The sequence below is a fragment of the Gracilinanus agilis genome, chromosome 5, assembly GCF_016433145.1.
Source record: "Gracilinanus agilis isolate LMUSP501 chromosome 5, AgileGrace, whole genome shotgun sequence".
NCBI classification, from domain to species: Eukaryota; Metazoa; Chordata; class Mammalia; order Didelphimorphia; family Didelphidae; genus Gracilinanus; species Gracilinanus agilis.
The window spans coordinates 269,911,637-269,927,579 of NC_058134.1; the positions used below are offsets into that span (position 1 = coordinate 269,911,637).

Sequence of the window (15,943 nt, forward strand, 5' to 3'; positions counted from 1 at the left end):
CACAATCTTGCGAAGTTGCCTCCTAATATATTTAGTCACATACTATCATTCATAAAAAATTGAGTATATATGCCCATCTTTTTCATAAAACACTAATTTTCAGTGAAAATAGAAGCAAAAAAATTAAGTTAGAATTAAATAATTTTACAATTCATTCAGACTTATTTTATGGTAAAGGAAACAGGTCTGTGGGATGGGAATACATTTTACCCCTAAAAAGATTATAAAAATTTAAATATGAGTTATAAAAATGTTCATGAGTAATATATTTAAGAAAAGATATTTATGAATTTCTGACTAGGCCCGATTCTCCCAAAATGACTTCTAAAAGCCATACAATAAAAGAAGATTGATTAAAAACTATTTACACTATTAGAATAGCACATTTCTTAATAAAGACAAACGGTGCAATCAGATGCCAAAAGCATCTGTCTACAAATAAAATGAAAACCTTAATATAAAAAATGAACTTTGTAATAAACCAATGGAACATCAGGAATGGCAGCACCACTAAGTATTTAAGTTGTCCATACTATATATATATGCAATGCTGAAAACTAATTCAAACATCACAAAAAAACAGGACACTTTTCAGTTCAGTACAAGATTATCATCTGAGATTCTTTAAGCACATCCTGCCAGTACAAGAACAAGAGATAAAAAACTTTTGCATAACAAAGTACATATTCCTTTTCCTCTATACTCCACATTCTTCCATCTTCCATGGAATATTTGAAAAGAGAATATTTGAAAATATGCCAGCTCCACAAATCAAGAAACATAGGAAAAGAGAAGGTTGTTTTTAATTATGCAAAATAGTCAAATAAAATAGAAATTGATGTTAATGGCAACCCCAAAACTGGATGCATTAGGCATTATATGTGTGTCTGTGTGTAAGGGGGGTGAGAGACTGAACAGAAGTTATGCTTGCACTCTGTCCAGAAAATATTTTATATAATTTCAAATTTTCATGGGCCATTTCAAAAACAAAAACTTTATAGAGAGCAAAGTAGTTAAAACTACTTTAAATTTATTAATCAATAGAACATCCCTCCCTCTTCTAATATTCTATGATACAATTCTACACACCATAAATAGAATATTCTCTGAAACTATACAACTCTGACCAAAAAAACCCAAGGTAACTTGGCTGAGGTTATACAGTTAGTAAGGTGAAAGAGCTCTGACTAAAGTGCCAATTCCCTTTCAAATACTTATATGAGTTTCCTCCTTACCTTCTAATTATTTAAAGAAACATTACCAAATGTATGTTCAATGTAAAACCAAGTATTTACCATATATGTAGAATAAAAATAAATATTAGTAAATCATCATTGTATGCAGTGAAAATTTTGCTTAATGAATAAAATACTAAGATAGTTTCTATGAGATAAATTACTTGTTGGTTATTATAAAACACCAGTTAATGGGGGGAGGAGAGAAGAGGTAAATAAACTTACCATTTGACAGCTAAATTTTGTACTTCTCCATTTTTATCTTCCAGCAATTTCAAAATCATTTTCACTACTTTTCTTTCACTATCATCATCCAACTTGATGGAATCTTTCTGTAGTTCTGTCATCAAATCATTTGTTGCCATAAACCTATCAAAAGGTAAATCCAACTGTGATAATACGGATATAACAAATACAATTAACTTATCCAAAAAGGAGGGGAAAGGCCATTACAATTTCTATTTTGTTTAAAAAGGCAATTTTAACTAAATGTATTATCATTTTAAACAGATAATAAAATGTTTCATTTTTTAGCCTCATAAAACCTAAACAGTCCCTTCCTTCCTTGCCACCCCACACCACAGAAGGCATCATCCAGCAAAATATACAGAAGACTTTTGTGTTTCCACTTCTCAGTTCATTCTTTGGAGGTAAATATTCACGAGTTATTCCTTGAATTTTAAATTTGTAGCTGTATACAATGTTTTTGCTTCTACTCATTTCATTCTTTGTTTTCTCATGTAGTTGATTCCAAGTTTTTAAAAAAATTAATCTGCTCATCATTTCTTATGGCATAGTAGTATTCTATCACAATCATATACCATATGTTTAGCCATTCCCCAATTGATGGGATATCCCCCCTCAATTTCCAGTACTTTGCCACCACAAAGAGAACTGCTATAAATATTTTGGAACATAAAGGCTCTTTTCCTTTTCCCCTAATTTCCTGGGGAAATATAGACTCAGCAATGGTATTGCTCAGTATAAGGACATTCAGACTCTTATAGCTCTCTGATAATAATTCCAAATTGTTCTCTAAAAATGGTTGGATCAGTTCAGTTCCACCAACCATATATGCATAGTAGCATCTCCACTTTTTCACATTACCCTTCAACATGTCATTTTATCCAATCTAATGGGTATGAGATACCTCAGAATTGTTTTAGTTTGCATTTCCCTAATGAGTAGTGATTTGGAGCATTTTTTCACATATGGCTTTGATTTCTTCATTCAAAAACTTCACATCTTTTACCCACTTATCAATTGAAGGATGGCTCTTATTCCCATAAATTTAACCAAGTTCTCTATATATTTAGATATGAGACCTCTACCTAATACCTAATGTCATAGAGACTATCTATGAAAATCCTTCCCTCCCAATTTTCTGCTTTCCACCTAATCTTGGCAAGATTTGTTTATTGCACAAAAACTTTTCATTTTAATGTACCCAAAATTATCCATTTTACAACTCACAATGTTCCCTAATCTCGTTTACTCAAAAATTCCTCTCCTATCCAAAATTTGATAATGTTCTCTGTTCTAATTTGCTTATGGTATGTCTAGATCATGTATCCACTTTGATCTTCTCTCAGTGAATGGTACAAGATACTGGTCTATACCTAGTTTCCAATTGTCCCAGCAATTTTTACCAAATAATTTCTGATCTATTTTTCTATTTCTTAGTCAGTATCAGATAGTTTTGATAATCTCTATTTGGGTTTTTTTTCCAAGGTGAATCTCCACTAATTAAGTGAAGTGGATCTTGCTCTTCAGGTTACTGCCAAAGCCTACAAAGGCTTGCACTTAACTATATGCTTTGTGGTTAAGGGCCTCACACACACACAGATTTTGAACATACAATAAAAATAATAAAAAATTTGTTCAATGATAACATCTTTACATTTCACATTTACTTTTAAAACCACAGTACTTTTACTATTAATGATCGTTGAATTTGCTTTTGTATCAAAATTTTTCCAAAAAAATTAATACTGCTACTCATAATTATTTTTCAACCACTGAGATCGATATTTTGTCATTTTAAAGAAAACAAAAATAAATGAAAAAATCCTTTCACAAGATATTCTGAATGATGGTTAAAGGCATAATGGTTTATCCAATATCCAAATCTATATTCATATCCAAGACAAACATATTTTCAGATTCAAAAGCATGTTTCAAGTCTTGCTGACAATTCTATTTTAACCATTCTTGTTTACCTGAGAAAGGTCAAACATATTATTTCTTTATGGCAAATATGTTCCTTATCCATTCATATTTAGAAACATTTAGGTCTTTTTAAGATAAAAGGTAAACTACTGCAGTCAGCAAGTCTTTCTATTTCAAGGACAGACTTTTTAAACATTGGGAACACATCAAAAATATTACTTTGTAAATTATCCATAGCTAAAATTTAGTTAATTTTATAGCTTTCTCCATCAGAGTATAAAATTTGAGAATCTTAATCTTTTAAGTATGTAATTTAAATATTCAGCAAATATTTTATTTTTAGGAGTAAATTTCTGTTATCTAAGATGAAACGAATTCATTTTAACCTGAAGAAAAATGGCAACTGCTTCTTTTAGTTCAAATGTCCTTCACCATACTCTGACAAATCTGTTAAGTGCTGCAATAATTTCAGTCCTCTTTGATCTGTCTCCAGATCACACAGATTTTTGCCAAGAGCCTCTTTTATCACTTTATTTAAAAAAAGGGGGAAGTGGGGACTATCACACTTCTAAAGCCTGAAAAAAAAAATAACTGCCTGCTTCCTCATTAATTTATCCATAAGTATGATTTATGAAGCATGCATTTTTAACTAGTCCACATTCTTAGCCAGTGCTTATAAATATGAATTTTTGTCCTGCTATCAATTAAACTGTTGGCAAGTCTAGAGCAGTTTTCCTATATTAACTTTCTCTTGATGTAGTATTGGAAAGTAACAGTTTTCCTAATATTGGTTTCAACATATTATATATACACATATAATCAAAAGAGTATTTTCCCCAAAGATTTTCATCTCTAGATTTATAAGCAATTCTTCCCCACTATACCATCTACAAATGGAACCAAAGCATCTTTTGCATATGATTTCACAAGCCTCATTTCTACTCCAGGTATGGCCAAAGTGTAAGTTTTCTCTGGATAAATTCTGATGTTGCTAAATATTCTATATAAACATTTCAAAGCCAGAACTCATGTGAACTGCAGCTAAAGCAATCATACATACAAAGGAAACAGTTACCTTTCCTCTCCATCAATAACATTTGCGAATCCCAATCATACAGCCTGGATATTTTCTGGATTTGGACTTTTATTTCTGATTCTTTAATACTGCTATGTAATTATCTCTTTTGTCTCTGCTTGCATTAGCATCAACTGTTTGAGTGCACTTCCTCTTCAAACTGGTTATACATTCATCCATCACAAAAATATTAATTTTATTTATAAGAAATACTAGACTGCTGAAATTTAAACTGCCGAAACTTTCAAAATTATTATCTCTAGCTACTGCATTTGTTAAATCTTGGGGTTTGGTTTTTAATTGGCGTAATATATTTACCAACAAATTGGCCTATTTTGATTTGATGATTCAAGGAATTCTAGCTTTCCTCTTCAAAGGAAAGAAGTGGCTATTAAAGTCCTTATAATAAGAGTCTGACACTAGAGTGACAGGTATATGAGTGGAGATGAGACCCATTCAAGAGATGTTGAAAATATAGAAAACTATATGATTCGACAACATATTGGCTATGTGTGGTGACAGTAAGGAGCAAGGAATAATATTAAGGCTGTGAAATTAAGTGACTGGGAAGATAGTAGTGTTCAACAATAATAGAAAGTTGGGAAGAGAAGACATAAATAAGAGTAGATCAATCTGAAAGGGTTGTACTGGAAAATATCAAAAAAATTTTGGATATTACTTACTTCTTGTGTTTGGAAATCTGTCCTATATCAACAATGTCATGAGACATGAGATATACTAACCAGTGATATATATCTGGTTACTGATAAATTCTCTTGGTATGATTACAGTATTCAGATAGCTTAAAAGTTAAATTATAAAATAAAATATATCAAGATCAAGAGACCTTTAGTTCTTAAAGGGATCTACATGTCATTGCTATGGCCAATAAAAATGTCCTTGTATATGCATAAATTTGGAAATGGCTGAACAAGTTGTAGGATATGATCATGATACTGTGCTATGAAAAATGACAAGCAGGATCATTTCAGAAACTTGAGAAGATTTATATGAACTCAAGCAAAGAGAAGTGAGCAGAACCTGGAGAACTCTCTATGTAGAAGAGCAATACTGTACTATGATCAACTGAGAATGACTCTTCTTAGCAGTACCAATGACCCAAGACAATTCCAAATGCCTTATGATAAAAAATTCTCTCTCCTTCCAGAGAAAGAACTGAATGCAGATCAAAGCATATTTTTTAATTATCATTTTCTTATTTTTGTCTTTCTTGCTTTCTCAATATGGCTAATGTGGAAATGTTTTGTATAACTACATTGATTAATCTATACCAAACTACTTACCTTCTCAAGGAGGAGGGAATTTGGAATAAAAAAAAATTTTAAATAAAATGTTTAAAATTGTTTTTACATGTAAATGGAAAAAAATTAATTTTTTAAAATGTCCTTTCCAATGACAAATCAGTAATACACTATGAACCATTAACTTCTTTTAATAAAGTTATTCCATCAGTTCCAATAGAGACAGATTTAAATGCAAGTTAAACAAAGCAACAGTTGAAATATGGACACAGATATGAATGAACAATTAAAAGTTTCTTCTCTTATTTTGTGTTTCTTCCCCCTCTCAATAGATTATATGCACAAATCTTAAAAGTCTCCATTTCTTCTTTCCCTCAAAAAAAAAAAATCAATTTTAGCTACTCTCAAAATTATACACTATATATATACCTTTTCAAACTCCTTATCTGTCTCTTCTAACATTCACCCATTTACCTCAGGAAACCATCTCCCTCCCTCCACTGAATCTGTGAGGTGAAATACAATCCTAATCATGACTGATAAAACTAAGAGTAGTAGTGTTAGGGAGGAAAAGTGCCTATGGAGGAAAACAAAGTCACAAGTTTTATTTATCAATAACACAAACTAAGCTCTTCCTGTGGCCTGGGTACTCTGTTTCAAGCACTCAAGAAAATGGCTTTCTTAAGTCTCTGCCCTCAAGGAGTTTATATTTTAGTATAGGAGAGAACATATAAAGAAGTCAGTATATGTGTGATAAATACAGGGCAGGCATAAGATAGCTTTTTATAGGGACAGGCAAAATGGGTTCCTGTAAGAGTTAAGTAGCACTTCAGCTGAGGCTTTAAGAGAAGCAAGAGATTCTGAAAGTTGTAGGTTAATAAAGAAAGCATTCTAGGCATAGGAAGAGAACTAGTACAAAGGCATGGGAGCCAAAAATGAAGCATTAATATTAAGAAACAGCTAGGAGGCCAGGATGGCTAAAGTTATTAGAGGTGAGTAGTATACCTTCTTTTATCCACTTCTATGGATTTTACATAGAATGTCTTCCAAGCCTAATCTCCCATACCTCTCTGACTCTTCCTTATCTTCAAAATTTGGACTGTTATATCTTTCAAGAAGTTTTTCCTGACTGCAATGTTGTCAGCTCCAACTTCCTTTCCCAATCCTTTATTTATTTATTTATCTATAAGCATTTCGTATTCCTTTAGCAGAATGTATGTTCCTTGAATACAGGTACTAAGTTTTGAATTTGTATTCCCAGCACCTCACTATGTGCCTGATATATAGTATATACTTGAAAAAAAGTTGATTGATTACTCTACAATCAAAGAAATTAAGTAGTGTCCATAACCTAAATGTTTTCGTAAATAAGTTAAGTTAGTAATTATAGCTTTGAGATTTAGAAAGCACTTTGTTATTATCTCATTTGATATTCAAATACAGGTAATCACCAATTATGTAATAACTGAAATTATAATTCCTAAAATCATTTCAATATAATAACTGAAATTATAATTCCTAAAATCATTTCAATATAAATCCTTGTTTCTTCCTTAATTTATTCAGGTCCTTATTAACTTAAAGAAAGAAAGGGCTTAAAGGGCTTAAAGAAAGGAAGGGCTTCCCAATTAGTTATACAAAAGGACTCAAAGAAATACTGGTTTCCTCCTCAACTCTTCAAGCAAAAGCTGGATGACTACTTCGTTATGTTGAACAGGATTCTTTTTTTCAGGTACACACTGGAATAGATGACATTTGTGGTCTCTTCCAACTCTGTAACTGTTGTACAAGCAACAACTAGCCCCATACAGGTTAGACTAGCTTTTCCTTTATTAAAAAAAAATCCTCAGGAATTAAATGGTCTAGGAAGCTAAGGCTCAAACCATTGAGGGCACCTTCCTACCAGACCCTAAAACTTGGGAGTTCCTTCAAATTACCTACATTTAGGCTTCTGATGGTAGTATTAGCTCGGCCAACAACCAGAGTCTTAAAAATTGTGCCCAATTTAATAAATGCTGCAGCCTCTCAAAATACCCTTTATTCAGGCAACAGCTAGGAAAAATTCCTTTTGTTAACTATTCAACTGCCTATCAATTGTAAATTTCATTGCAACCAGTAGATAAGTCTAAGACAGGCCTGGGCTACAATTATAACTGACTAGGTAGTGAGATAATTCATCAAATAATTCTACTAGTTTCTATTAATCTGTTATCCAATCTAAACTCTGTCCAACCCACCCAGCCTGCCTCCACAAGTATCATACACTTATTTCCCCAAACAATTATGTTTCTCAGATTTTTAACCCCCATTAAACTCTGACTCGTGTTTCATGGCATAGAAGTCTCCATAGGTTCTAGACAAAGGGGAAAAACAAAATAAGAAAATAAAAAAACGAATAAAACATCCCTCAAACTATGTCAGCATTAAAAATTATCAATAATATTAGTAGGGAGAGAGGCAGCTGGGCAGCTCAGTGGATTGAGAGCCAGGCCTAGAGATGGGAAATCCTAGGTTCAAATCTGATCTCAGATATTTCCCAGCTATGTGACCCTGGACAAGCCACTGAATCACCACTGCCTAGCCCTTACCAGTCTTCTACCTTGGAACCAATACATAGTATTTCTTCTAATGTGGAAGGTAAGGTTTTTAATAATAAGAATAATAACAATAGTAGGGAAGCATCCCCCTCCCCCCCCAGAAAATAATTCCTTTCTGACTTAAGTCTTAAAAAGACTGGAGGCTCAGAGTGGTCACACAACTAAGTGTCAGAGGTAATATTTGAACTCCTATCTTCTTAACTCTCAGTTTAAAACTTTCTCTACTATGGCATGTGCCCTCTGAGTCCCTTGAAATAAAGGCAGAAAAAAAACAACTGTTCAGCAAGTTCATTTTTTTCCATTTTCATAAATTCAAAGCCCACAAGGGGAAAACTACAAAAACATATTAGACAGAAATAGCCTTATATACCCTGAAATCATTTATTCAATAATTGAATTAAAGAATAAATTGAATTAAAACTGAAGAAAAAAACTCAGCTTTATAGATTATCTTCCCTTTCTTTTAGAAAGGAGTTGATAGGCATGCTGTTGGGATTCTAGTAAGGAGGGATTTTAGAGGCCTGCTATTGTAACTCTCTCATTTTGTAGATGAGAAAACTGAGACTCAAGAGACATTAAATGACTTGCCCATAATCACTTAACTAGTTAGTTTCAGAGACAGGATTTGAAGCAGGCCTTCCTAATTCTATGTCCAGTGCAACAACTACTATATCATACTGAGGTTTCATAATATTAAATAAAAAAGCAACCTTACCTCTAGCAACACTTACCAAGATGGAAAAGGCTGCAAAGTACAGGTGTAGCAATGAACTGCTTGCTATACCTGTGTTCCAAAGCCCAGACTAATAAAATTTGGACAAGCTCATCACCATAGAAGTTAGCCAATAAGAGATGAATTCTTTCCTGGCATAAATGGAAGGATCTTGAGCATCATTTGTACTACTATATTAACCCTACCTGGAAAAACTATTTTTAAGTCTTTTATTCCCAGTTTTAGAATGAATGGGCTGTAAGTTCTTTGAAGGAAAAGAGGAACATCAAAAGCAAGTAGGAATTTGTTGTTGTTGGCTTGGGGGTTAGGGGGAAGAGAATGAACAAAATTATTTATTACCTTAGCCTGGACCTTGAATGTTAAAATGCTTTAGTCGTATGAATTAAAACTACAAGGGGCTGAGAGAACATCCAGTCCCATCATCTTAAAGAGAAGTAAACCAAGGCCCAGAAAAGATAAATAACTTGCTCAAGGTCACACAGATCATATTAGGGTACCCAGAGATACTAGGTCAGAAAGTGCAATCTCTTTTTCCTCATATACTCCCAATAGCTTTCTAGGGAAAGGTAAGCACTTATTGGAGATGAGAAATTCAATAGCTTAATCACTTATTCCTCTTACCTAAAATCAATAAACCACCTGGACATGTGTCCTCTAAACCACCCACTTTACTCACACTCACTTTACCCTAGTATCTATCTTCCTACTTCAGTACCCTAAGACTCTTCTGCATCAAAAAACCATTCATATGCTAATAGACCAAAGAATCCACAGACACTAGGAATTCTTGTGGTCTTGGAGCCTGCCTTTCAGCACCTTGAAAAACATGAATCGCAAGTTTAAAAAAAGGGGGAAGGGGTCTCCAAGATATGCTATTTAAGGATCTGAAGGGAAGCTAAGAGATTATGTTTAAAAAAGGAATTCAAAGAGATTCTTCAAAAAAGAGGTGACACAAGGAAAAAAGGAAAAACTCAGGGCAACAATTTGAGTCAGTGTCAAAAAATGTTCACAGAGGCTAAAGGGAATTTCTTCATGGAAGGAACTAAAGTAAGGATTAGTAAGGTATCTAAACAGTCTTAACTTCTAGAGGTAAAGAAAAATTCAAGCTATTGGAAAATGTTCCCAGTTTTAAGGTGACTATTCAAAATTGGACATATATATACATATATTCAATATATAGAATAAAAAATTAATTTTGAAAAATTCAAATAACAGTTTATGCAAAATTACCACAAAGTAAATTTGGGAAATAAAAGCTAGGTCAACTTTAAATATTCTTTTGCTAAGTTATCAAAACTTACATGCTAGGTCTTAGTTGGTTGCTTATTTAATATGATTATTATTTTCCTAAACGCAACCTTCTGTGCACATTTTAAATTATAGGAGAAAAAAAAAATATCAGCCTGAACTAGAATAGACTCTCAAGTGGTCTCCCTGACAGTATTCTCCATACTACTCCAATCCATCTTACACACTGCCCCTAGAATAAGCTTTCTAAAACAGCTTTCATCATACCACTATTATACTAAAAAAAAAAAAAAAAAAAAAAAAAAAAGCTTTCATTGGTTCCCTATTTGCTACAGAATAAAATCTACACTCCAGTCTGGAATTTAAAGCCCACAATACGACCACAATCAATCTTTCCAGTGTCTCATCTTCTATTCCTCCACATCAACTATTCTTAACCTGGGGTCCAGAAACTTGGGATTTTTTTTTTTAATGTTTTGATTACTCTTTCAATATAGCTGGTTTCCAATGTTTTGATAACTTTCAATATAACTGGTTTCCTTTGTAATCCTGTGTATTTTAGTCATCTAAAAATGTTTAGTCTGAGAGGGCAGTCCATAGACTTTACTAGATGTTCAAAAGGGTCCACTACACAAAAAAAGTTAAGAATCACTACTTTTTATATAAATGCAATACTAACATTCAAGTGGCAACCATATAATCTAAGTAATTGTTTGATCTTGGAGAAGTCATTTTCTTCAAGTTTAGTTTCCTCTTTGTAGCAGTTCTATGTGATAGAAAATTCTATGATGCTTTCCAATACTCAATTTGCATCTATTTTTTCTATATGAAATTCTTACCTCTATATAATCTAATTATCTTTAGGACAGTTAAATCTTACTTGCTCCCAGATGCCTACTCTGACTTCCCTGACCCAGAATGATCTCTCCATCTAATCAACCTACAAATCACTTATTTTGTTTAGTACTCATTTGATACTTAACTTGCAGTATTTTGTTATTTAACTTTTCAAATGTTATTTCCCCCAAACTAGGTCTAACATCTTTGATTTAAAAAAAAAAAAAAAAGAAATTTAAGGTCCTTGAGGGCAGACTTTCATTTTTTGTTTGTTTCCCTAAGGCCCCAGGCATATAGTGATTAATAAATGTATATTTAATTTGACTGATTTAGAGCAAGGTCCAAACTTTATTATTGTCTATTCTCTCAGCACCTAGGACAGAGCCTTGCACACAGCAGAATAATGTTGGAAGTGACCTAAAATTTATGTTCCTTTATTTAACTAAAAGGTCAGTGATTGAAAAGGGGTATGAAGGGGGAAGGCTAAAAAGCAATCTTGTTTCTTAAAATACTATGAACATTCTCAAGCCCAGAATTTTTTCACTAAGGTAAAATTTACGTTTGGCTCCTGAACACTAAGCAAAACTTCCTTGACAGCCTCAACCAAAAAAAAAAACAAAAAAAAACAGTCCATTCATATATAGATTACTCATACTGTGGTTTATTTGAAATAAATTTTGCTTTAACCTTACTGAGAAAAATTACACTGAATAGAGCTTTGTTAGCACTGTCAATACCTCTGTTAAGTCTTATTCTTTGTAAGGAATATTTATTCAGTCTAGAAGAAGACTGAAAAGAATACTTCAATAGCTCCTCATGTCCAAAGATGCTGTAGAGCCCAATGACGGCCATACTTAATGAAAAAATGTTATGCTGTTTTGGCATTATAAACTCTAAAGGTATTTATTCAGCACCTAATATGTTCCCAACATTATAGGGCCAGCAAGGGATTTAAGAAAAAAAATAAAGTTAAGAGCTTTTTGTCTTATATTTTAGACTAGATTGTAAATTCCATGAGAGTAGAAGCTGTGTCGTCTCATCTTTCTATTTCCAGTGCATTAAAGACAGAAGCCACTTCCAATATTTGTTAAACTGAAGAATTGTAAAACAATGGTAAGCCATTTGGACTGCTTTTCAACTATTTTAAAATAAATCACTTAAAAGCATACTACATATTTACATAGTAGACTTAAAAGTATACTACATTATCTGCAGTCACATTCCAACATCAAATATAAATGACTGCTGTAGGACCCATTCAAGTGCTCATTAATGTAGGTAATCCAAATAATGCATTAATATATTTGCTTTGGAACATAAACCCGGTACAAAAGTGTAAAATCAATTAAATATTCTAGCTAAAAACTATAAACAAAGAAGCAGGTCCAGTATTGCCACACAGCAATAGATCCTAACCTCAATTCCAGACCAACTCAACAAGAACTATAGAAAAGCATCAAGCCAACCTCTTGAAAAAAAATCTTGAAAAAAAAGTGCAAAAAACATACTGGCCAATGGATCATACATGAACAAGCAGCTCCAGCTTCCTTGCTGTCCCCAACACTATCCCCAAGAGTCCTCTCTTCTCCTTCCTAGCCTTCTTAGCCTATGCCCAGTCTGCAGCAAGTACAGTGAAGGATAAAAAATCCAAAGAGTCACCAAACAGGTCTAGTTAAGTGAAAATAAAAAAGAAAAGAAAAGAACAAGAGCAGCAAGAACCCAAAGGCACTCCCATAATAAAATACTATGTACCTCAATTAAAATTTCTTCCTTTATTAGTTGCCACAATCCAGGATCTCAATATCTGATTTAAAGATGACCCTAAAGAACTAGGCTTCTTTATACTTACTTGAACTTATTTGGTGGGATAAAAGAACTCATGTATACATGGCTTTTCAAGTTTTGAAAAACTCTTTCTTCATAACAACCTTGTTGGAGCTGGTTACTTAGCCCATTATTATCCTCATTTTACAAAGAGGCAAATCACTTTCGATTTTTACTTTCTGTCCCCCAAATTAAGAAAGCTTGGAGATAAGAAAGTAAGGGATGAAAAAATGATGACCAATATAAATACAGTATGTTCATTCATTCATTTCGGAAATTACTGAACACTATTGTATGCAAGACTGTGGTGCTAGGCAAAAACCAAGAAGAGTCTATTCAACAAGTAACCCTTTATATAACATATTCAAAAGTATTATTTTTTAAAACTTGTATATCAAATATTACCACTTCATTTTTTTAAAAATGAAAAATCTAAGTAACATCAAAATACTTGAATATAAAAAAACAGGCCTAAATTTTCATGATGTGAGATTTTTCTTTTAAAAATACTGTTTTTTAAAAGTCTTTTGAGCTTCATTTAAATGATTTTCCTCTTTCCTGTTTACAATAATATGCTGCAGAATTTGCATTATCTGTTGCTCATTTTTTGTCTACTAATCCAAGGATGCATTGGTAAATGTCTAATAACCAGCTCTCTAAAAATACAGGCTACACTTTAAAGTCTAATCTGCATTATTACCATTTTCTCTATCACTTCTTAAAATGTAGACAATCAAAAAAGGGAAACAAGAAAATAAACTAAGCCTTATACTTATAGCTTGTCAATTTCCAAGGTATAAATACTCCCACTGAAAATTTAACAATCATCTTTATTCCAGTTAGAGTCACCTTTGATATCTAAAGTCTAATTTGATTTTAGAATGAAAATTCACAGAATTTTTGAGTTGGAAAAAGAAAATTAAATTCAACAAACTCATTTCATAGAATGAGGGAAAGAGCATGGGCTCTGGAGTTTAGAACCTAACTTAGAGTTCTGAATCTGTGATACTTACTACCCACTACCCTTGTGGAACCCTGAGCAAATCACTTAATCTCAAGAAAGAAGCAAACAAGTTGGTCCTCAGTTTCAGATGACCCATTGGTCCCTTCCAATTCTAAGACCTATGATCCCCATTACTTCATCAATTTAAAACTAGAAAAACTACAGATTCTATTTAAAATATTTTAGACAGGAAATTCAGATAACTGGATAGTTAGGTAAAAAATATTCAACAAAAAAAGGTCAAAATCTTAAATTAGGTCAAATTACAAGAATATTTGCTAAAATATTCAGGGATTCAGCAATGTTTAGAAACTCACCAATCTCTTTTTCTATATGTCCAACATGCTTGGTCATTTTAAATCCTCCAAACAATATTTTGGGAAAATTTGAACAGTAGGTCTGATTTTATGGCAATATTAACCAAAATTTTTTTTTTTCCAATTGATTTCAAGGCACTGGAACTTCAACAAATGATTGCTAAACCACACACACCAGGTCTAAGAGGCTAAACAAAGCTTTTGTTTACTTTGCTCTATCATAGTTTTCATAGTTTATTGAAAAATTTTAAAAGGGTAAACATGTAGAAAACCTGCAGATTATTGTCTTATTTTGAATTTAGAATATTACCTGTAAAACCCATTTATATTTGTTTGGCAAAGTTTTACCCTACCCTTCCCAATAGAGACACACCTCCCCAACAAAAGCAATATTAAAAGTTTGAAGCTCATGAAAACCACTAGTAGTGCACTTTGGTTATTTTAATGAGCCAGCTAAGATAGAAAGTAAAATTATAAAATCACACCATACACGAGCATGATATTCAAACGTTTCCAAATTAAAATAAGCTTGTGTTACTTAAACTGGGAACCAAGAAAGGTTAGAGGCATATGAATAAAGTTTTGGTTTTAAAAGCCTAACCATTTTAATGTTAACCTTTAATTGTCACAAAGTAAAAAAGGTTAACAATACTCAATCCAAGAGTAAGTGACTCAGGATTAATCAAATGTGGCAAAAATTTCTAATATAGCAAAAAACTTCCAAAAAACAATAATCAGTCTGGTCAAGAAGTTCCAGAACCTGAATTTCGAAATATTGTATTAGGAGGATCATAAATATAGGAAACTTAAAAAAATTAGCATCACGAACAATTCTTTTTCTCAGGCCCTTCTTGTTACCATGAAATAAAAAACACTGCTTCTGTGCCCGGTGGGATTGAGGTTGTTTTTCACAGGGGTGGCGGCGAGAAAGAAGCAATAATACACAAAGAACAGGGGCTTCTTCCCCCAAGAAATTACCCGAAAGGGGGCTACCTCCAGGCACAAATCGCTTGCCCCGGTTTTTAACCAGAACCGTTTCTTTCGTTTCGCACGCAGTAGGCGCTCAATAGACAAGCGCGACTAGCCAGGATTTTATGCCAGGCTCTAGTACTAAAGGAAGCTTGTTGGAGGCATAGCAAAGTGTCAGATGAAACCAGAAAATGACTCCTGAACGATCGTTAAGTGGTCAGGAGCCTTAACTTAAATAGCGTCCTACCGGACATTGGTAAAGCTTTACAAAGAGCAAAGATAAAATGTAAAAAAAGCGCGCCCCTGGCTTAGAGGAGCTCTCCTTCTAAGGGGGCAGGACCACATGCAAACAAACGCACGCCCGAGCTAGACCGATTCCAGGTTCCCCCCTCCCCCTCTCCCGGGGCCTCGGTCTCCGGAGTGACGCCGTGATTTGGCCAAGGATTCGGTATAAAAAGGAATCGAAAACCGCCGCCACCCCCACTCCAAATATTTAATGTAACCGGAGGGGGGAGGGGACAAGGATGCAGGCGGGAAATTCCCCCCCACCCCCCGCCGCCAGCACGCTTCTTCCCGGGCCAGTTTCTCGCACCCCCGCGCCCCATCCCCAAGAATCCAACCGTTCCCCTCCCCCGATGGGCGGCCTAGGGCCTCAGGAGAGGCCGGGCCTCGAG

General features: G+C 33.6%; 1 protein-coding gene across 1 annotated transcript in view; it reads right to left on the reverse strand.

Moving 5' to 3' along the window:
• The window catches only part of CAND1 (cullin associated and neddylation dissociated 1), a 45,832-nt gene that overhangs the window by 26,748 nt on the left and 3,141 nt on the right, over window positions 1–15,943 (reverse strand). Inside the window, exon 2 of the mRNA XM_044677881.1 lies at window positions 1,461–1,604. Coding sequence (XP_044533816.1) covers window positions 1,461–1,604 — 144 coding nt within the window. The remainder of the gene's footprint in view (window positions 1–1,460; window positions 1,605–15,943) is intronic.